This window comes from Choloepus didactylus, chromosome 19, assembly GCF_015220235.1.
Source record: "Choloepus didactylus isolate mChoDid1 chromosome 19, mChoDid1.pri, whole genome shotgun sequence".
Classification (NCBI taxonomy): Eukaryota; Metazoa; Chordata; class Mammalia; order Pilosa; family Megalonychidae; genus Choloepus; species Choloepus didactylus.
This window is the reverse complement of record NC_051325.1, coordinates 26738679-26761655: the sequence shown is the minus strand read 5'-3', so window position 1 is coordinate 26761655 and position 22977 is coordinate 26738679. Positions and strand designations below refer to the sequence as shown.

Genomic DNA, 22977 nt, shown 5'->3' with positions numbered 1-22977 from the left:
AAATATGTTACAATCTCATTGTCACCATTGCAATAAATTTACGGTGATGGAAGCATAACCTGTGTCTCAGTTTAGCCACATTAGCAATTCTGGACACCATGATCAACTGTGCCCATTCTCATCTGGAATGAGGCTAAATCTCTGCCTTTTGACTGAAGAGTTTAATCCATTTACATTTAAAGTCAATGCAGAACTTTCTACCATTTTGCTATTTAGTTTTCTAAGTCTTATAACTCTTTTGTACCTCAAATCTTCCATTAATACTTATTTTCATATTTATTTGATTTTTTTTTTGTATTGTACTTTATTGAGTACCTTCTCATTTCTATTTGGATATATTTTCCATATTTTTTCCTTGTGGTTACCATGATTTGAACTTTTAACATCCTACATCTATAGCAATCATAACTGATTTGCTACCAACTTGACTTCAATAGCATACACGTACAGTGTTCCTATACCCCTCCAACCCCTACCTCTTTTGGACATTTTACAAACTATATAAAGATATATATGTATATATAAAGATACATTATATGTCCAAAATGACAGATTCATCATTATGTTTTATGAATTTGCATTTTAGCACCTGTAGGGAGTAAAAAGTGGAGTTACATATCAAAAAATATAATTTTACTGGCATTTATAATTACCCAAATGGGTACCTTTACCAGGTTTTTATTTTTTTATGCCACTATGAACCACTGTCTAGTATCTTGTCTTTTCAGCCTGAAGAACTCCCTTTATCATTGCTTTTATAGCAGGTATAGTGGTGATGAACTACCTCGGCTTTCATTTATCTGGGAATGTCTTAATCTCTCCCTCATTTTTGAAAGTCTCACTGGATATAAAATTCTTGGTTGGCAATTGTTTTCTTTCAGCACTTCAAGCACTTCAACCCACTGCTTTCTTGTCTCCATGGTTTCTGATCAGAAATTGGCAATAATCTAATTGGTATTCCCTTGTACATATTACACTGCTTTTCTCTTGCAGCTTTCAGAACTCTCTCCTTGTCCTTTGCATTCAACAGTTTGATCAGTATGTAATGGGACATACTTCTCTTCAAGTTTTTGCTGTTTGGCATTCTCTAGGCTGCTTGGATGTACACAATTATGTCTTTTGCTAAACTTTGGAAGCTTTCTGTTATTATTTCTTTGAATATTCATTCTGCCCTTCCTCTCTTCTCCTTCTGACACTCCAATAATGCCTATCTTGGTATGTTTGATGGTGTCTAAGAGGTCTCTGAGGTTATTTTTACTTTTTATTATTCTTTTTCTTTCTGTTCCTCAGCCTAACTCATTTCCGTTGACTTGTCTTTGAGTTCATTTGTTCTTTCATCTACTGGCTCCAATCTGCTGTTGAAGCCCTCCTGGGAGTTTTCCATTTCAGTTATCGTGGTCTGCAACTCCAGAAGTTCTGTTTGGTTCCTTTTTAAAGTTTCTATCTCTTTATCAAGATTCTCATATTGTTCATTCATTGTTTTGCTGATGTCATTTAGTTCTTTCTCTGTATTTTCCCTCATCTCCTGAGCATATTGACTGTTGATCTGATAACCTTTGGTTCTTTCTCTGTATTTTCCTTCATCTCCTTTGGAATGTTGAAGAAATTTTTTTTTTTTTTTAAGACTCTATAAAAGTTTTACTTATTAGGTTTATTTTCCAGAAACTTAAAACCTCTGGATTGTTGCTATGCCAGATAAGCTCTTTTTTTTTTTTTTTTTTTTCTTTCCACAGGGTTTTTTTGTTTTGTTTTGTTTTGTTTTTTGTTTTATTCATGGAACAATTTTATTTGAACTGCAGATATACATCTTTAATGAATAAAAATGTTTTCAAATTAGATTGTGGCGATGGTTGTACAACATTGTAAATATACTAAAAAAACACTGAATTGTACCCTTTAAAAGAGTGACTTGTATGGTATGAGAATTATATCCCAATAAAGCTGATTTTTAAAAATAATTACTTTAAAATTGGTTTCCAACATTTGAATTGGGAGATTTCCCACAACAGGATTGTCAGTTTTTTTGGAAATTGGGGAATAGCATACCTCCACTGGGTCTGCTTTTCTTTCTGACCACAAGCATGACATTTTTTTTTTTCATTTTTATTGAGATTGTTCAGATACCATACAATTATCCAAAGATCCAAAGTATACAATCACTTGCCCCTGGGTACCCTCATACAGCTGTGCATCCATCACACTTAATTTTTGTTCAATTTTTAGAAACTTTTCATTACTCCAGACAAGAAATAAAGTGAACGATGAAAAAAGAAAAAAAGAAAAGGAAACTCTAATCCTCCCCTATCCCTAACCAACCCCCCTCAATTGTTGACTTGTAGTATTGATATAGTACATTTGTTACTGTTTATGAAAAAATGTTGAAATGCTACTAATTGTAGTATATAGTTTGTAATAGGTATATAGTTCTTCCCTATATGCCCCTCTATTATTAACTTCTAATTGTATTGTCATACATTTGTTCTGGTTCATGGAAGTGATTTCTAGTATTTGTACAGTTGATCATGGACATTGCCCACCATAGAATTCAGTTTTATACATTCCCATCTTTTGACCTCCAACTTTCCTTCTGGTGACATATATGACTCTGAGCTTCCCCTTTCCTCCTCATTCACACACCATTTGGCGCTGTTAGTTATTCTCACATCTTGCTACCAACACCCCTGTTCATTTCCAAACATTTAAGTTCATCCTAATTGAACATTCTGTTCATACTAAGCAACCACTCCCCATTCTTAAGCCTCGTCCTATATCTTGGTACCTTATATTTCATGTCTGTGAGTTTACATATTATAATTAGTTCCTATCAGTGAGACCCTGAAATAATTGTCCTAATGTGTCTGGCTTATTTCACTCAGTATATTGCTCTCGAGGTTTTGTCATCAACCCATTTTTTTTAATATGGTTTTGTTCACTCACCATATATTCCATCCCAAGTAAATAATTGATGGTTTTCTGCATGGTCATACATTTATGTGTTCACCACCTTCACCATTATCTATATAAGAGCATCTACATTTCTTCCACAAGGCAGGAGGGAGAGTCAAAGAAGGTAGAGAGGCAAAAGAAAGAGGAAAAAAAAAAAAGACAGCTAGGAAGCAGCAAAAGGAAAAATAACCTTAAATCAAAGTAGAATAAAGAATCAGACAATACCACCAATGTCAAGTGTCTAACATGCCTCCCCTATCCCCCCCCTCTTATCTGCATTCACCTTGGTATATCACCTTTGTTATATTGAAGGAAGCATAATACAATGATTCTATTAGTTACAGTCTCTAGTTTATGCTGATTGCATCCCTCCCCCAATGCCTCCCCATTTTTAACACCTTGCAAGGTTGACATTTGCTTGCTCTCCCTCGTAAAACAACATACTTGTACATTTTATCACAATTGATGGATACTCTAGATTTCACCAAGTTACACAGTCCCAGTCTTTATCTTTCCTCCTTTCCTGTGGTGTCTCACATGCTCCCCACCTTCCTCTCTCAACCGTATTCATAGTTACCTTTGTTCAGTGTACTTACATTGTTGTGCTACCATCTCCCCAAATTGTGTTCCAAACCACACACTCCTGTCTTCTATCACTCTGTAGTGCTCCCTTTAGTATTTCCTGTAGGACAGGTGTCTTGTTCACAAAGTCTCTCATTGTCTGTTTGTCAGAAAATATTTTGAGCTCTCCCTCATATTTGAAGGACAGCTTTGCTGGATATAAGATTCTTGGTTGGTGGTTTTTCTCTTTCAGTATCTTAAATATATCACACCACTTCCTTCTTGCCTCCATTGTTTCTGCTGAAAGATCCGCACATAGTCTTATTAAGCTTCCTTTGTATGTAATGGATCGCTTTTCTCTTGCTGCTTTCAGGATTCTCTCTTTGTCTTTGACATTTGATAATCTGATTATTAAGTGTCTTGGCATAGGTCTATTCATATCTCTTCTGTTTGGAGTACGTTGCGCTTCTTGGATCTGTAATTTTATGTCTTTCATAAGAGATGGGAAATTTTCATTAATTATTTCCTCTATTATTGCTTCTGCCCCCTTTCCCTTCTCTTCTCCTTCTGGGACACCAATGATACGTACATTATTGTACTTTGTTTCATCCTTGAGTTTCCGGAGATGTTGCTCATATTTTTTCATTCTTTTCTCCATCTGCTCCTTTGCGTGTAGGCTTTCAGGTGTTTTGTTCTCCAGTTCCTGAGTGTTTTCTTCTGCCTCTTGAGATCTGCTGTTGTATGTTTCCATTGTGTCTTTCATCTCTTGTGTTGTGCCTTTCATTTCCATAGATTCTACTAGTTGTTTTTTTGAACTTTTGATTTCTGCCGTATACATGTCCAGTGCTTCCTTTACAGCCTCTATCTCTTTTGCAATATCTTCTCTAAACTTTTTGAATTGATTTAGCATTAGTTGTTTAAATTCCTGTATCTCAGTTGAAGTGTATGTTTGTTCCTTTGACTGGGCCATAACTTTGTTTTTCTGAGTGTAGGTTGTAATTTTCTGTTGTCTAGGCATGGTTTCCTTGGTTATCCAAATCAGGTTTTCCCAGACCAGAACAGGCTCAGATCCCAGAGGGAAGAAATATTCAGTATCTGGTTTCCCTGAGGGTGTGTCTTAGAAAATTGCTCCACCCTTTGATGCCTCGGGTCACTGTGCTTTTCTGCCCAGCAGGTGACGCCTGTTAGCCTATAATTCTTGACTGGTGTGAGGAGGTATGGCCGTGTTCCCCCAGGCTCTGGGGTCTGGTTCTGAATGGGAAGGGTCCCACCCCTTTCCTCCTAGAGAAGACAGACCCCTCAGGTGGAGCTCATTAGCATTTCAATGGTCTCTCTCTCTGCTTGTGCTGTCTCCACCCTTCTCTGCTTCACAGCCCTGGAAACTGAAAATGACTGGGGCTTTCTCCACTGAGCCAAAAAAGAAACAGATAGTCCCCTTCAGACCCAGTCCAAGGCGACCCTCCAGATCTCCCAGGTCAGTCGTCACCCATAGCCTCTGTCTGTTTTTTGGGGATGCGTACCTGTAGTGAGCAGTTCACACTCGCTACTTAAAACCCCAGTTGGAGCTGAGCTGAGCTATATTCGCTTGCTGGGAGAGAGCTTCTCTCTGGCACCACAAGGCTTTGCAGCTTGGGCTATGGGGGAGGGGGTCTCACGACTTGGATCCGCAGGTTTTACTTACAGATTTTATGCTGTGTTCTCGGGCATTCCTCCCAATTCGGGTTGGTGTATGATGAGTGGATGGTCTTGTTTGTCCCCCCGCAGTTATTCTGGATTATTTACTAGTTGTTTCTGTTTTTTTGTAGTTGTTCCAGGGGGTCTACTTAGCTTCCACTCCTCTCTATGCCGCCATCTTGCCCCTCTGCCCTGAAGAAATGTTTTTAAGTCCTTGTTCTATATGTCCACAGTCTAATATTCTTTATTGATATTTTCTGGATTTTTGTCCTCTTCCCTTTGATGGACCACCATTTCCTATTTCTTTGCTTGTCTTATAATCTTTTGTTATGCACTGTACATTTTATTATTTTAAAATGTTAACTCTCAGATTTATTCCCTGAGAAGTCTATTTCTTGAGTTTGTACCCAGCTGGTGACATGACACAGATTTTCCTGAGTGTCACGAGCTAACAAAACCAAGTAAACCTAAGCAAAAATTACCTCTCTCCATCTTTCTAAATTGGCTTTGCCGTGGCTGGTACTCTCCATGAGTTCAGTCCTCTTATCAGGAAGGTCAGCCCAAGCAAATGCAAAGTTCCACGTCCTCCCTGTGTCTTGTCCTGGGCTTGTGCTTGCAATTGTCCTTAAGAATTTCCCTGTTTTCAGGAGTTTGATTGTCCTCTCTACCTTCCAGGAAGGGTTCCACCATAGGACTTAAAGCAGGTCAGCCTTTGCCCCAGGCCACCCACTGCAATTTTTTTCTTAAAAAAAAATTTTTTTTTGCCTGGAGGGCACATTCAGGGGTAGGGAGTAGTGTGCCAGAGAAGAGTTTCCCAATTCAGTATTTCCTAGCTGGAACAATGCCAGGTATCCACAATGGGAGCACCAGCTGGCTACAAAATGTCCCTTGGGAGGGAAACAAGGAGGGGCCAGGAGTGGTACCAGGAGTTTCTTCCATGGCTCCCCAAACCTGTGCTTTCTTGACTTGGCACCTGCCCATCAAATGTAGTCCTTCAAGTGTCCTCCACAGCTCGGAGGAAGTATACCATCTTTGGGTCTCCTCTGCTGCATTTGTCCAGGGCAGGATGGAACAACGGCCACCCTCATAGCTGGGCCCCCAGTGATCTCAAGTAACTAATCCAAAGCAGAGATCAGTCATCAGACTGGGCTCCCCGCCAGGTCTAGGGGAACTAGATTTTTATGTCCCTCTATGGGAACAGCAAGTTGCACCAGGGGCCAGACCCTACTGCTGCTGGCTGTGAGAGTGGGGGATAGACAACAGTAACCACTGCATGGAGAGAGCAATTTACTGGTATTTACCATAATTCACCAGTCTCTTCCTCCCACCCTTCCCTGGATGCTGTTCTACTGGACTCTAAAGTTTCAAAATGGTTGATCCAGACAATTCCTGCCCATGTAATGGTTGTTCTGGTGGAGGAAATTACTCCTGGAGCTTCCTACCCTGCCATCTTCCCACAGTTCTCCTCCAATCTTTTGAATTCTTAAACTATGTCTTGGCTGGGAACCCCCAGCAACTTTCAGAGCAGGAACTCTCCAAGGCTTCTCAAACATTGAGGTACATAGGAATCTGATAAAATTCAGATCTCAGACCCAATGTATCTGGGGTTGAAACTGAAATTCTGCATTTTTAACTTAGTTCCCAAGTGATGCTGATGCTTTTGTTCCATAGACCATACTTTGAGAACAACTTGGTAGACATTTTCTTTCACAAGCACTCATCCAAGTTAATGGGGTGCATCTGATAGCCTGAGCAAAGATAGGGACCTTATGGAAAACGGGAGGGAGAAACTAATTATAGGTGGCAGGGTGGGTAGTGGCTGGCATATGACTAGCCAATTGCCAACTGAGTCCTGTTGATGAATCTATCTTTCTTCTCTGTTATTGTCCTTTTGGAGATGGGCATAGACATATGGCTGCATTAGCTCGTGCAGTCATCTCTTACTGGTTTTAAAATCAAAGAATTAAACTGCTTTATAGTAACTATGCTGCTACAAACTACCATCATCAGATGTGTTTTATAAGCTTACTTACCCAACTCTCTAGATTTCAGATTAGAATCAAAAATATAAATAAAATAGCAGAACATGAGGAAAAAGGGAGAAAGGTTACTCAGAGTTGAGATGGCACAGTTTAGCTATTATAAAATAGCTTCCAAATGTTTAATGTCAAGTCTAATAATCTTATACAAACAAGATGCTGAATCATCAGGTAAAAGTAAAGTTTATCATGCTAAGCGACTGCCACTACTGTCACCATCACAAAGACAAACAGAGGAAAATATAAAATATTAGTTATAAATTAAAGATCTATTATTTGGAACACTAATTTATGTGGTGTAATTCATATAGCCAGATTAGAGTACAACAGTTAAACAATGTACTACTTTAGGTCTAAATGATTTCTTTGATTTCTCCTTTATGGGAAAGGAGAGTTAAGTTTCCAGATTATTTTTAAAGGAGAAGAGGGAAGGAGAAAAGAGAAAAAGAGTAAGATGTTCAAAGGGCCTAAAGTTGTTGTGTTCGGAGTTTTTAAAGGTGCATTTGATTTAAAAGCTCCTGCAAAACTTAGTCACCAAAACAGCTGCACTGAAAATAATTTTGTGGAGAAAACACACTTTGTCATCTGCAGAGGAAGTCATTACGTAATGGGGAAAATATGCAATGACAAAGTACCAAGTAGCTGTGTGGTTCTAAACTCAGGGTTGGACATCTGAGAGCATTTACACACCTTAACGTCCATTGAATTTGTCAGCATTTTTCCACCATGGATGTATCATTATACAGGTTTGTTAAAGACAGAATTAACTTTTATGTATGAATGTCTAAAATTGCAACTGAGATTATCCAGAAAATAATGTTCTGAAGTCAGTGGTCTAAGAGAAGAACAAAACTTCCAGTACAATCATGTTGAATTACTCAGAAGTGGTCAAATAAATCTTAATTTATGATTTGGGGAACTTAAGCAATTTAAACACTGCCAAAAAAGTCCAGGAAACCAGACTTAATCTCTCTACTGCCTTCATGATGGTCCATTGTCTGAATTTGGAACAGCATAATCTCGAGTGATCATACTGCCATTACAATTCTAGACCTGTTTTTTCACTATTTGGAAATATTTGCAAAAAACAATGTCATCTTAGACCTCCCTTCCTTGCTTTCACTTAGCTCTGGGGCAGAACCCTGCCATAGAGTAACATTAGCCCTGCTGTAATACTTCCCAGGATTTTATTCCACTGCTTAATTAAGTTGTCAGATACTGGCATAATTGGCAGATCTCACGGAGACCACACCACAGTGAGATGCCATCTAATGATGGTTTCAAGGAGAAATGAGTTTGCACGCAACCATTTCAATCGCTCTCCCACCATTTGTAACAATCTCAGTGTTGGGTGGGATACACATGCGAGCCTCTGACTTCACACTGTCACATTTGAATGTCATCGGGCACAGTAATAATTCAGAAGGGAAGTAGTCTCATGCTCTCAAGAAAGGTATCCAATAGCTTAAATTTTGGTGCAAAATCCTGGAAATCATACGATTTAATGACAGTCTTTAACATAGCTAGATTCTAATAATTTCATAGCTATTTTCTATTAATGATGTTTGACTTATTGTGAAATAATCTCAACATTGAATCTACCATTTTTATGAAAAACTTGAAAGAGGTTTTTACGTATTATATACATACATATGCATAGGTATATTATAAATATGTATGCATGTATAATGTATGTGTATCTAGGTATGTGTCTCTGTATGTGAGTATAGAGAACGAGGACAAAACTGAACTGAAATAGATTTAAATAAAGGTAAGAAAAGGTGTGAACAGATTTTTTTTGTACAATAAAGATTTAGTTGATATAGTTTGGATAAACTTTTAGTGAACTGTCATATTTCCTTTATTTCCCTCTATTTTTGTTTTTCTCAGTAAATATGAATAAACAAAAACAAATAACTGGGCCCCCTAACCAAAGGTCAGACTAAAGACTTAAGAGTGAAACATATGAAAATTCAAACCCCATCTCTACCAATGATCTACACCTAGACCAAGGGCTTCCTTCTCCTCCACTGTCAAATGAAGAGAATAATTAATTACCTTGCAGGACTGTTGTGAGGAGTAGATGGCAGAGATATAAAATTGATGTACTGCACCTGGTGCATAAAAGGGCAATCACTTCAGAAGAGTAAAAATTTCATTTAAAGCAAAACCAGTGCTTGCCTGGATTAGGTAAAATTGAGAATTATGAGGATATGTTTTTATATATATGCTGAAATGTATATCTACTTGGTCACCTAGTGCAATACATAAATATATAAATCAACAAATCTTTCAGAAATACATTGCTTGTGTTTAGAGCAAAGAAAATTTTGCCTGTTCAATAGCTGTTCACTCAGTGTTCAGGTTGCTCACTTAATCTTGGAAAATCCGGAAAATTCAACAGCTAAAGAGCTCATCTAGCCCCTACTTCAATTCTTTGGGGTCTGTTTGGCTCTTTGTGTTACTCTGCAGTCTGTTCCACCTGCACCTTAATAGGTGGTCAAACCATAGCTGAGTCCCAAAACTTCACTTTGGAATGTTCTGGCCTTTTAGGCTCAAAAAGTAAGTGTTCAGAGTTAATGGTTTTATGGCCCATCAAATCCTGTGTGGTAGCCTCTAATTGCATCCAGGAACAGGAATTTCTTTAAAACTTTTTTTTTTTTTTTTGACAGTTGAATAAGAATTTTCTAATATGCTGAGCATTCCTGGAATGCATTAGGTGGGTTTTGATTTTCTCTATTTGAGGTCCCAGTACTCCCTCATGTGGTACTTCTCCACATAACAAGCCAGAAGCAGAAGGATAAATAAACAAATATTTAATCTCTTTTTTTCCTCTTTCTTTTCTACTTCTCATGTTTAAAAGAAGAAAAAAATAAAAAGCTAATGTGGCTTCTTAGAAAATGAAAAAAAAAAAAATGCTTAGAGTTTCTGTGCATAAAACCCGAAAGAGTTCTATGATAATATTCCTAAAGCTTCAGGTGATACAGTAAGCATTTTATTAACCAGTTCTTTGAGAAACTAGAGATGCTCTACTTATCTTGCAAGATGGAAATTCAATCCAGTGTGACCAACTACTTTATATGCTGCTAGAATTTGTTTATTATTATGGTTTTCTTCAATATGTTAAATTTTTGAAGAAATGATTCTGTATTCTCTCCTGAAGCTTATATGAAAGACAAAACTTAAAAATCAAAAACCATAAATTAAACTAGTATAGTTTCAGTTGGATAAGTCATTTTAAGAAGAGGCATTTATGAGACTGTACTTAAATATTTTAACAAATGTCAATTATTGAAACATTTAATAAAACTATCTCCTGCAATAACTTTTTTTTATAACATACCATATGGTAAACTGCCCCACTCTCACTGTTTTCTACTTATTTTCCTTCCACCTTAAAAGTTTTAGAATTTTAATTTTCATTTGTTTAAAATTCAAGCCCCTTCTTTTATGCCCTCGAATTTAGCACAAAGCTTATATCTCTAATGAGTTTCATTTTCTGTTGTTTATTCTATCACCTCAAAGCTAAAAGGATAAGATTATAAAAAAATACAGAACATTTAATTAATATTCCAAGACTATAGCACAGAGTTGCCCCAGAGCTTGCTGTAGTTCAGGAAGCTTTGGAAATATTAGTAATTGACCAGGGTATTATGGACAGCATTGTTCAAGTGATTAATAACCTTGGGCAAGGTATTTAATCTCTCCAAGCCTCAGTTTACCCATCCATAGGGGTTGGAGAAAAACTATGACAAGAGGTAGATGAGATAATAACTATTAATTGCCTGGTACACATGAATTGCTCAATAAATGTTGGATATCATTTTTCACAAGATCTTGAAGCATCACTTTCTGAATTTATGTAGCATTTACTAAACACCTATTTGTGTTTTCAGGAAAATCTGGAGATACATACAACTCTGCTCCCTATCCTATATCTCAGTAATGCAGCTGTGAGAAATGGAAATCAAGTATACCCAGGTGCCGAAGAAATGTGTGAAGGAAAGAGGTGGGGCTTTAGAAATACAAGGAAAGGCAGCAATGTACTCTGAATTGTCTCTGTTTTCCTATTTGATGGAATTTAAAATGGAATTTATAACTTTATATAAATAAAAGAAATTGTAAGATCATCCTGTGCAGTTGGGAATTTTCTAGTTTTGTTTTTTGGGTTCTCTCATTTTGGAAGATGTTACTTTGTTTTTGTTTTAGCAGCAGAACTCATTCTTTAAGGAACCATTCTTTTGAATCCCAACATGCAAAACTAATAAACAGGGTGGCTGCTACTCAGGAACCCACCTAAGTTCCCTAAGACCCCTTGGATCAATCAGCCTCCAGTACACACAGCTCCAGCACAGTACACAAGCCACTGATCTTGAGGAAATGTAACTCTAGAGAGTGAAAATGACCTGCCACAAGAAATGAAACTAGTTAGTTGTGAATATCCACATAAATCAGATGCCCCAGCCAGATAGCCCAGGGGACAGTCGTAGCCCACAAAAGTATTTGCTTTGGCCTTCATATTGTTGCCCCAAACGGTGTTTTAGAGAATTTTTATTTATTTGCCAACATTTAAAAAACAGGAGACTGCACATAAAAGTCAAGATTTCTGGTTTCTCTTAAAAATTTTAAAGATTTGGCAACCCCTCCCTTGGGACAACAGTTAGCTAGCTAGAACTAAACTGTGGCTGTCCCTTTTTGATGGAACGTGCAATCTCAGGTTTGCTCCAGTCCCCACCCCTGAACTTGCACTGTTGTTTTCTGAACTTCATCCTTCTTCTGGCATTTATAGTTACCAGCCTAACCCTTAAAGGCATTTGAGTTTGCATGAAGCTTAATATCTTGAGAAAAGAAGAAGAGTGACTTTAATTTCCACAGAAGTATAAATGGAGTGTACTTTCCTGGAAGTGATTTTTTGTGTGCTGATGAGAACGATTTTCAGGACAGCAGGTTCTGAGAAGAAATAAAAAGCACGCCCCATTTCTGGAGGCTGTTCTACCCTTTATCTCATGTAATCCTCAGAAGAACCCCTGGAGGTAAGAGTTCTTGTTCATTCAGGATTGCCAGATTTAGAAAATAAACATATAGGACACCCAAATCATTAAAAATCATTTGTTGCTTATCTGAAATTCAAATGTAACTGGATGTCCTCTATTTTATCTGGTAGACCCATATTCATTGCCATTTTGAAAATGAAGAAGGAGTAGCTCCATTGGTCACTCCACAAACCCACAGCAGTATAAAATTGTAGAGCACTGTCCTTGGACCCAGTGCACATTGGGGTTGTGGTCCACAGAAAGTGGGAGGAAAGCTTGCTCTTGAAGGGCCCTTGAACTAGGGCTCTGTGAAGTCTGGAGAGTAAGCTGGGAAATTGGGACTGTGCTGTCATGGCAGCTTTCAGAAGCTTCTGACTGCCCATTCTAATTTATTCAGGCCAGATTTTCCCCTCTGGATTCAAATGGCCCTCACTTATTAGTGTGGACTGTGGTGATGGAGACACTCTCCAGAGACGATTGCTAACTAACCCCTATATTCTGAACTTGGCCCCAACCCTTTTTTCTAACTAGGGCCCAAAGCCCTGGAAACTGGAACATTAAATAGGGTCCAGATAACTAGGAGAATGACAAAGAAGTCCACAACTTCCATTGATTTCACAATCTTCCCCAAGGATCATGCTTGCTTGAGAGGATTTTCATTTTCCCTCTGGGGATGATAAGAGTAAATCAAATATCAGCTGCATCATTCCATGTCAGTTTTCTAAGTTTTCAGAAAAGAAAGCAGTTTTTACCAAATATGGATGTTCTAAAACTCTAACTTAACCTTGCCTGTGGCTGTATATTACCTTCAGATAGCCATTGTCTTGGTGTGCATTCCTCCAGAAGCCAACTATGAGACAAATATGTGAGTGCAAGCAGTTTATTTGGACATGATCCCCAAAGAGATGAGAGAGTGGGGAGGTGAGACAGGGATGTGAAGGCAGTCAATGAAGGGTGTATTCATGTGCAGGTAACTCCTGTGGGCAGCAGAGGATCAATCCCACTGGGGAAAACTGGGCCACAGTATTAGAAAATGCTTTGGAGTTACCCTGATCAAAGAGTGAGAGAACAGGGGTATTTATCTACCAACTGCAGTAAGTTATTGACTGAGGGATCCCCTCCCTCACCTACCTCTACCACACTCACCTGTGGACACCTGTTGCCAGAGAATATGTCAGGCAAAAAGTTGCAGGTTCTGACAGAAGCGGTGAGTAACGAAGGAACATACCAAGGACAACAGCCTCTGCTCCTACCACACAGCCCTTTCCTTCCAAGTAAACCATTCATTTCATGAGCAAAACATAACAGCCAAGGAATATGCTGTATTACAAGCTGATGACCACCAGCCTCCAGGATTAAACCAATGTTAAATAAATCAACAACCCATAAATGTCAATCGGAACATAGAAGAACACCTTAAGAAGGTTGAAATCCTTTAAAGGAGCGTCTCTACTACAAATCTGGAATATGAGCTGTGAAGTGGCTGCCCTACAGGAGCGTGATCCAGGACCTCAAATTCTCAAGGCCGTGTGCTGTGCATAACCTTTCGTTGCCATTTCCAATTCTGTTCCTCAGTGTCACCACACCCACCTCGTTCTGCCTGTTCCACCTTATCCAGATGTCTTCCATGGATTTGACTCTCTTGCCTTGCCCTCTCCTAAAGTAAGCAATAAATTAATTACTCCTAGGGGATTGTAATTGACACATAAATGTGTTTCCCTTCATGACACTTTATGGGGTTTTCTAGAACATAAAGGCAGCACAGCAATTAGGAGTCCAGACTCTGGAGACTGGGTCTGAATCCCATCTCTTTTATTCATGAATTATGTGATCCTGAGCAAGTAACTCATTGGCCGTGTGCCTCGGTTTGTCATGTATAATATGGACTTAGTATCTACCTCTCTGCGGTGCTCAAAGACTCAATGCTTTAATACTTGTAATGTACTTAGAATAGTGCCTAGAACATGGCAATATTTTTTACAAGTGTTTGCTAAATAAATCTAAAGGGATAAAATTACAGTAGGCATTCAATGACTCCTCATGGTCAGTACCTGGGGAAATAAGTTTGGATAAAGTAATCCTGACTAGACTGTCAAAGTTTTCTAAGGTTTCTTCTCATTTTTCCCTCTAACCCGTCCCCACCAAGAATAAAGAGCACTGACTTTGCAACCACTGGGATTGAGCTGAAAATGAAACCCTATCAATTACTAGCTATGAAAACCTTCTCTCTCTGGGACTCTATAGCTCTTTGCCCATAAAATGGTGACACCTGCCAAATGTCAAATAAAATAACATATGTAAAAATAATTTTCAGGCTCCAGGGTGTTTTACCAAGTGATATTTTACCATTGCCTTCTCTCATTCCCTTCCTTTCCCTTCCATTCTCTTCAGTCTCTTCTCCACGATTCTCTTCTCTTTTAAATCTAATTTTTATGTTTTCTCCTTATAAAATAATCCATAGAAAATTTTATGAGTATGGACAATAAGAAAAATATAAAGCCAGGAGTAATCTCATTACTTGTAATTAAATATCCTTAAAATGCGGTGTGCATTCTTGGTCCCTAAAAAAAATATTGTAGGAATATAGTATTGTTTGAAACTTCCTTTACAAATTACTATATCATAACATCTTTCCATGCCATTAATGGAAATCGATGTAATTTTTAAAGTTCTGTCCCACTTTTTGTGCACCCTAGCTTTGTAACCAATTTTCTTTTATGGGACATGTGGGTTTTTCTAATTTTTCTCCTATGAAACATTACAGAGGGATGAACAACTTGACAGAAATGTCTTTCCTCAATATCACAATTATTTTCTTGGAATTCTCAGAAGAAAATTTATAGCATCACATGGAATCCACATTTTTAAAACTTTGACAGTGAAAATTATTCTCTAGAAAGCTTGTTCCACTTTACACTCTTCCCATCAGTATTTGAAAATGCACATTTCCCCTAACTCATCACATTCTATCATTTCAAAATAACCATGATTTCATAAGTAGGAAAAAGACATACAGTTATAATTTACATTTCTTCATTACTGAAATTGAATATTTTCATATGTTTATTGCCCATTTCATATCCCTATTTGTGAATATCATATTTATGTCTCTTGTCCACTTCTTAAAATTGGTTTATATATTTTCTTATTCAAATATAAGAGTTCTTTATAATGAAAAGATGGTAACTCTTTGCAGTCTTGAATTTTTTTGTTTGCCATTTGCTTTTGATTTTTATAGAAATTTGAGGGCACAGAGGTTTAATTTTTATGTTGATTTGTTTGTGTTTATTTTAATGGTTGTTTACTGTAGCATCATGTGTGGATTTTCTTATCCTAACTTTAAATAGACATATACATATTTATCAACTCTTTTTTTTTTTTTTTTTAATTTTCTTTTCTTTTCCCTGCCCTTATTTCTGGATTACCATAGACAACTGTCTGGGGCCCAGGATCACTTACTTATGTATGGTTCTAGAATAAAAGAAGCTGCCAGCTTCTGCCCTAAGCCTACCTGGCTGATACTCATCATTTTGATATCCTGGCAGGATTCTGTGGCAGACATTTTGAAGAGGGAGGTGAACTCACAAGACCCTTTATTCTTAGAACAAATATATTACCGAATAGTATTTAGTTCCAGCTCTTTTGGACTGCATTTCCTGCCCTGTTTCACATCAAAAGACATCAAATAAAACTGCTTACCAACATTTATATGAGTTTTTGAAGAAGAATTTGGAGAGATTTATCACTATTTGTAGTCTTTCAAATGTTCTTAGTTGTTAGGAGACTAGGTAGTTAATAAATGAACCCTAATAAAGAGTTGCTTTACATCGTATTTGAATTTCCATCATTTCCTCATGAAGCAGACAGGAAATGCTTGATTGGGAATATAATCTATCATAAAACAGAATCACGGCCAAAACTATGGCAGAAAACCCAATCTACTATGTCCCTGTGTTTGCTCTCCCACTGTGAGGATCAATTTGGTTTGGGGATAGCAATAAATAAGGTTACCTCAAGGTTGAATCCCACCAATGCCCCTACCTGGCTACGTGACCTTAGGCAGGTCAAATTCTCAGGATCAGTTTTCTGAGATGTTGCTATTAATACTCACAATAATAACAAACAATCATTGAGCCAATTCTCTGTGCTGGGCACTGTTTTAATCACTTTGTGGGCAGAAACTCATTTAAACCTCACAGCAAACTAATGAGATAAGCACTATTTTTATCCCCACTTTATGGCTGAGGAGAAGAGGCACAGGTATCAGTCACACAATTAGAAAGTAGAAGAGTAGGATGTGTCAGAACAGGCATTTTGGTTGCAGAGCCAATGAGTTTAATTTAATCCAAGTGTAGAAACATCCAGGAAGTGCTTGCCTGATGTATACAGAGAAGGAAGTCACTAAATGCTAGGCCCCTCCCACCCCTTTGAGTGAGGTCCCTCTGCCTACCTCGCACAGTTGCAAGCTCCCCATCCACGTGAGCCATGCACTGCATGGCGGTCGCCCCAACGCCTATGGGCATGCTGACCCTCTGTCCTAAAATAGTAGTTGACAGGTCTATTTCAGCAACATTCTGGAGCATCCGAGGATACAGCTTCCACCTAGAACATTTTTTAAAAATCAGAATTTCAAAAGTATAACAAGTGCTTTGATTTTATTTATGTTTTGATATTATATTTTAATTAAAAAGACAAAATATTCTAGTATTTATTCATCAAGCAAATTTCTTTACAAAGCTAAAGGAAAAGAGGCTATTTTTAGTGTTTGTTAGGATGGAAAGTGAGCAATAAGATAATAAATTCCCCAACCTGTTTTTATTAAGGCATAATTTACATAGAATAGAATTCACTCAATTTAGTGTGTATAGCTTTTTAAGTTTTGACAAATGCACACACACATGTAACCATCAGCACCATCAGGATATAAATTAGCTGAATCACACCTCCCCCCTCAAAGTTTCCCCATTTCCTTTTGGAAATCCCCCCCAACCCCCCACCCCAAACCCTGACAACTGATCTGGTTATTGTCTCTATAGTTTTGCTTTTCAAGAACGTCATATGAATGGTGTCATACACATGTAGCCCTTGGAGTCTAGCTTCTTTCACTTAGCATAATGCATTTGAGATTCATCCATGTTTTTGCATGTTATCAGTAGTTCATTCCTTTTGGTTGATGAGTAGTATTCCATTGTAAGGAGGTACCACAGTTTATTTATCCATCCCCCAGCTGTGGGACAATCAAAATGTTTCCAGTGTGGGGCAATTACAAATAAAGCCATTATAAACATTAACTTCCAGGTTTTTTTCATGAGTATAGTTTTGTTTTTCTTTTTTTGAAGATGACATACAAAGACAGAAGATAAATGAAAGTTCATGAAGATTGACTATGTCTGCTTTTTGTTTTTTAAAATAATAGTAGCTTCAGGCTATCACTTTTAAAATTCTAATTTGATTTCTTCAAAATCTTTAAGCTGAATGCCATGTCCATTGAAGTGTGATATAAGCAAAGATAACTTTTTCAATACAGTTGAGCCTTTTCTCCAAAATCTTATTTGGCAGAGACTAAAATTTTTAGCTGAAAGAATTTTTGACTCATGAACATTATTTTAAATGACTTTTGCTGTGATTCTTCTGTGTTGGAATGAAAATTACCAATAAACCAACAACCAAAAAAATGCACTAGTAAAATTTACAGTACTAGTTCTCTTTCCTCCCAGCAAAATTTGTTTGGGTTTATTTTTCTCCTCATTAGTAACCAATTAAAACTGAAGAAAATACAGGTTTTTTTCTAATGGCCATTAGTACAGCAATTGTGTGTATACACACACATATGTCCCTAACCAGAAGTCATCTCCCACTACCTAAATTTAACTTGTTTCTAGAGAGATCAAGATTTTAGTAAATATAGTTAAGTGTGATTTAGTAACAGTGTGACCAAAATAAATTGAACCTCCAAAGTCCTTAATTGAAGCCTACTTCCTGTAGCAGAAGAAGAAATTTTGTCTTAATGTTGCTTTGTGGAATGGCTAAGGGTCTGTAATCTAAACCCTTCCTCACATAATAAAGTAAAAACATCCAGCCCTGAAAAGCATAATAAAGAAGTTTTACTGTGCGAAGTCTCTGCAATTCCTTGGAACATCATAATTGTGATTATTTTATGTCACACCACATGCTCTGTTGCTGGAAGTCTTTTCTTCTCGAATGGCCCTCACAGCATGATTCTTTGATGTCCATTTTGAAGGGGGAGAGGCAGAAGGCTTTAAGAGAGTTTTTATTACCAATCATCTCCAAGTGTATTATTAGAATGAGAGAAAAATATTTTAATAGCACCCATTGGCATGCCAGCCTTGGAAGGCATTAATATTTACTTAGGGCTGGAGAAACAATGAAAGCTTTTATGAAAAGAACACACAAAGTGGTATCTGGTGTGTGTGTGTGTGTGTGCATGTGTGTGTGTCTGAGAGGCAGAAGGGACATTTGGAAATGCCAATAACCCATTTACAGGGCCTCAGTTCAGTCCTTCTATAGCAAGGCAGCAGTTTGATGTTTGTCCACTTGGTGGCACAGTAACTTTATAACTGTGTTCTTGCTTCCTCATAAAACATTTTCTGTTTAGAGGATGACATTAAAGAGATTCGTCAACCAATGCACACAGTGCAATTCCTAGGCAACATTAGATAAAATCAATGGAGTAGGAAAATCTATGTTCTCTAAATAGCTCTCCCTGTTTTGGTATTTTCCGAAGAGCAATTACAATTAAACTCACAAGTAGCACTGAAAGCTTTCCAAGCCTCATCTGGCCCCACAATTTAAGTGACTTTCCCACAATCATAAATAAACTAACAGCTTACTATAACTTTAGACTCTGCTAGTATGGGGCTTCCACTTTGGTAAAAGAATATGGAGATGGACAAAACAATTGAATTAATTGAATAATAAACATTTTTCAAAGGATGGAAGTGAAAGAAGTGGGGTAAAGGTGGCAATCCTTTAAGAGGGCTCACACTTTACATTCAAAAAGAGACTCAAATTTAACTGTTTATCAGGTGATATCCACCCTCCCCAAGAAATCGCTACTCTATTAAAAGAAGACACCTACTCACCACCCAGCTCTAATGCTGTGTGCTATTACTGGATCAAACTACCCAATCACAGTGAATTAATGTTTTGTAAGTCCTAGAACACACTTATATTGCATTCCAATTTATTCACATTAATTTTTAATTCTAAACATTTAAAACATAAAACACACCACAAATTTTGCAATCTTACGTTTTCAGTGTTCATTTTTTAGTACTGCAAGAGCTTTAAACATTTTAACTAGATGATTATCAACCTCTGAGACACCTGGTAAAGGATAAAGGCGGAATTTACGTCTGAAAAAAATAAAGCATAGTAAGCATATTTAAACTGTAAAACTATTTTTTTAAAGGCCCATTGTTAGAAAAGAGTATACAGGCATGTTTCAGAAGGCCCAGGGCACCCTGAAATGAAAAGTGTGTATGTGTATGTGTGTGTGTGTAGGTGTGTCAACTCTTGTCTAGATAAAGAAGCCACAGATTTGAAGTTCTCAAAAAGAGAGAGAGAGAGAAGGAGAGAGAGTTCGAGGAGGAAGAGAAGGAAGTAGAGAAGGAGGAGTAGAAAAGGAAAAGGAAGAAGAAGAAGAAAGATTGTAATCCCCTGCAACAGAGCTGGAATATGAAATCTTTTCCCATGGGAATCTTCAAAAACAAGAGAAAACCAGCTGCTTTTCATAATGCAGGAGCAAAAAAGCAGCTTACTCACCTGTTGTGGAAACGAGAAGAATTATCCTGTGACATTTAAGCCTATGAGAAGACTACTGAAAATGCCATGGATGAGTTCATAGTGCTTCTCAAATATAAAAGTGAACAAGTGATATCACTTTTATCCATCTATGTCAATAGGTGACTTCCTTTTCTGAAGTCATGAGGGCTTCTAACTTTACAGATTTTTTTTTTGCTTGTCAATGAGAATTTCTGAGAAAGCCACAAAATATATGCAGACCATGGTTGAGGAGGACATGTCCAGCTAATATGTAAGAGCAACAAAGTACCGTTCTTTTTCAAATTATTTCCAATCAGGTAAAGCTATGCAAAATGTAGCAAGCTGATATTGCCTGGCCTTGTCACGTTTGTGTTAGGAAACTGTGTTCTTCTGGTTGGTTCCCCTGTTTGACTTTACATCCTCTTTTTTATCACAAGAATATGAGTCCCAAGCCTTACCCAGAAATGTCTCCAAAGCACCTGCTGGGCTACATGAGTGGTCCATGTCCTCAGAACTCCAAAACATGGTTGTCAGAGCTGAGTACAGAGAGGTCAAAGCTGTCACTCTGAGTGACCTTTTGTTGTACTTGTAGGTGTATCTGGGGGGTGGGGTTTATAAATGAAGTAAATGTCTTTGAAATGACCTGATAGGTGAAAACAGGCCGAAGTTTGGTTGTTTTCAGTCTTCATTTGAATCTATTTTGCATCAATACAACAAAACGGTGTATGGCTGCCAAAGGTCAAAGCGCATCCACTGAAATGTAAGTTCTTATGGACCAAAACTTCCTCTTTCTGGTTGACCACTCTATCCTCAGTATGTAGTACAGAATCTGGCCCATGCAGATGGCTAATAAGTGCGAGTTAATTAATGAACTGGCATGGGGGGAGGGGTGAGAAAGACTGTACATAAACGGAGTAGGTGGTTATCTGAATATTGTCACTTGGGGAATGCTAAGAGACACCAACTCCATTCCAGGACCTGAGATTTCCTTGGTTAAAATGTCCTATTTGGGTTAAAGGTTGTTTTCAGGAGGCCACTAACAGGCAGCACATGTTACCTGGTGAAAATAGTTGAAGGGGCCACAGAAGGGACATCTTTCAAAGAATCCAAAATTTTAAATAGTGATGGAAAAGATCATGCAAAATGGAAGAGGTCACACGAAAGGCCATGCAAAAAGGAAAAGGTCACTCAGCCAATTTTTCCCTTCCCATGGTGCTGCTATCATTCATCGAGCTCATTTGAGTTCCAAGGAAATTCTGAGACAAAGCCAAGGATCAAAGGGGTCTTGGGAAAGGCCTCACCCTCCCCCACCTCTATTCTCAGGCTCCTAGTCTGATTTGCAGGTGAATCAGCGCTGCTTGCTAGGGAACGCCTTCGTTAGAATTATTTCATTTCCCCTAATTTATTTGTAGAAAAGTGATTTTGAATGATTTTGCTCCAGGCTAAAGATGAAATCAGGAAGGCAGGCAAATTTTCTACACTGGATCTCTTCTGCCATTTTTTCCTTAATCTATCACCATCAACAAGTATACAATATAATCACTGATTTTACTAAGGGCTATAATGCAGGATGGATGAGTCTGAAAGAGTATAGTGTATTCAAGGCTCTCTTCCCCCATTCCAGCATACAGACCATTTTTGTAGCTACTGAAAGTAAAACAACCCTTTAAAGTTATTTTCCTTATGTTTTCTTTTATGACAAACAGAACACATAAACCATGACACCCACCATCTTGTGCTTTGAAACATAAAGAAAAGGGAAAAGCTAATTTGGGAAAAGAGATGAAGCACTTGGGAGGAGAGATGAAACAGCAAAGTTGAAAGATTAATGCTTCATAGACCAACTGAAATCTAAAGTAGAAGTTTAGATAACAGTAATCAAAATGAATAAAACCAAGCAGTAGGATGGGAATATCTGAGGCAACAGTTCCATCTGGTCAACCAGATAAGATGGCTATCTTGCGTTTAATGCTGTTTTCTATACCATGGATATAAGCTTGCACTGTCAAACTTAGAGAAAAAGAAAGTCAGAATTCATCACCATTTTTATATATAGGTAAATTACATATCCACCTATTTCCAAATGAGGAAACTTACGGTTCGATTTTTTAGCCAATTATTCAAGATTCCCAGGCTTGGAAGATTTTAAAACAATTTAAGAGCCCAATTTTTCTCACAGCCCCAAAAATTTCACTTCTCAACTAAGCACATATCGAGACAAATAATTCTATACCATCAAAATTAAACTAGGAGAATTAATTTTGGTACAATGTCTTTGTGTAATTTTTAAACATGATTTTTTTTAAAAAATAAATTATCTTACCTGGAAAATGCTGCAATGTTATCAGCCAAAGTTTCCTGATCATTTGCCCCAGACCTGTAATAGTCATATATAGGCTTTTGAAGTACTGATTTAGCATGTTGTTCATAATCATTGACACAAACTAGACGGGTGAACATTTTTGCAGGTTATTGAAACTGCAGTTTTTTTCTTGCTGTATTGCCTGCTACACTCTGACAACTCCGTTATTTGTCAATCATTAATAGATTTTTTTCCAAAGTTCAGATTTTTTTCTCCACTGGTTACATCAAAGAGAGCAAACATTATATGCTTAGACTTTGAAATTTCATTTATAGGCTTTTTGCCAAAGAACAGCTACACCTAAGCCACAAGAAGTTGGGGTTGGAGAAGCAGCAGGAGGGGATTCGACATCTGGAATGGAGGCTGCATTTTAAAAACTAAGGACTTAGAGACATAGCCTCATAAAACCGCTCTTGGCTCAGTTCTGCCTAAGGTTGCTTCTTTCCACATACTATATGCCTTTGCTCCTTGCTTGGTACCCAGAAAAGGCTGCCCACTCATTTTCCTTCCACATTTGGGTCATGTACCTATCACGTGTAAAAGAGCTTATGAAATGAATGGGTAAATACAGGGCTTC

General features: G+C 37.7%; 1 protein-coding gene and 1 non-coding gene across 2 annotated transcripts in view; both read right to left on the bottom strand.

The window, feature by feature from the left end:
- The window catches only part of HAO1 (hydroxyacid oxidase 1), a 64825-nt gene extending 42297 nt beyond the window's left edge, over positions 1 to 22528 (bottom strand). Inside the window, exons 1-2 of the mRNA XM_037810877.1 lie at positions 22362 to 22528; positions 16704 to 16855 (exon numbers count right to left, since the gene is read on the bottom strand). Coding sequence (XP_037666805.1) covers positions 16704 to 16855; positions 22362 to 22498 — 289 coding nt within the window. The 5' untranslated portion in view covers positions 22499 to 22528. The remainder of the gene's footprint in view (positions 1 to 16703; positions 16856 to 22361) is intronic.
- On the bottom strand, positions 3 to 135 carry LOC119516239. Its single transcript, XR_005213247.1, has one exon. It is a non-coding gene; the product is annotated as a small nucleolar RNA SNORA1 (small nucleolar RNA).
- Positions 22529 to 22977: the final 449 nt, after the last annotated feature.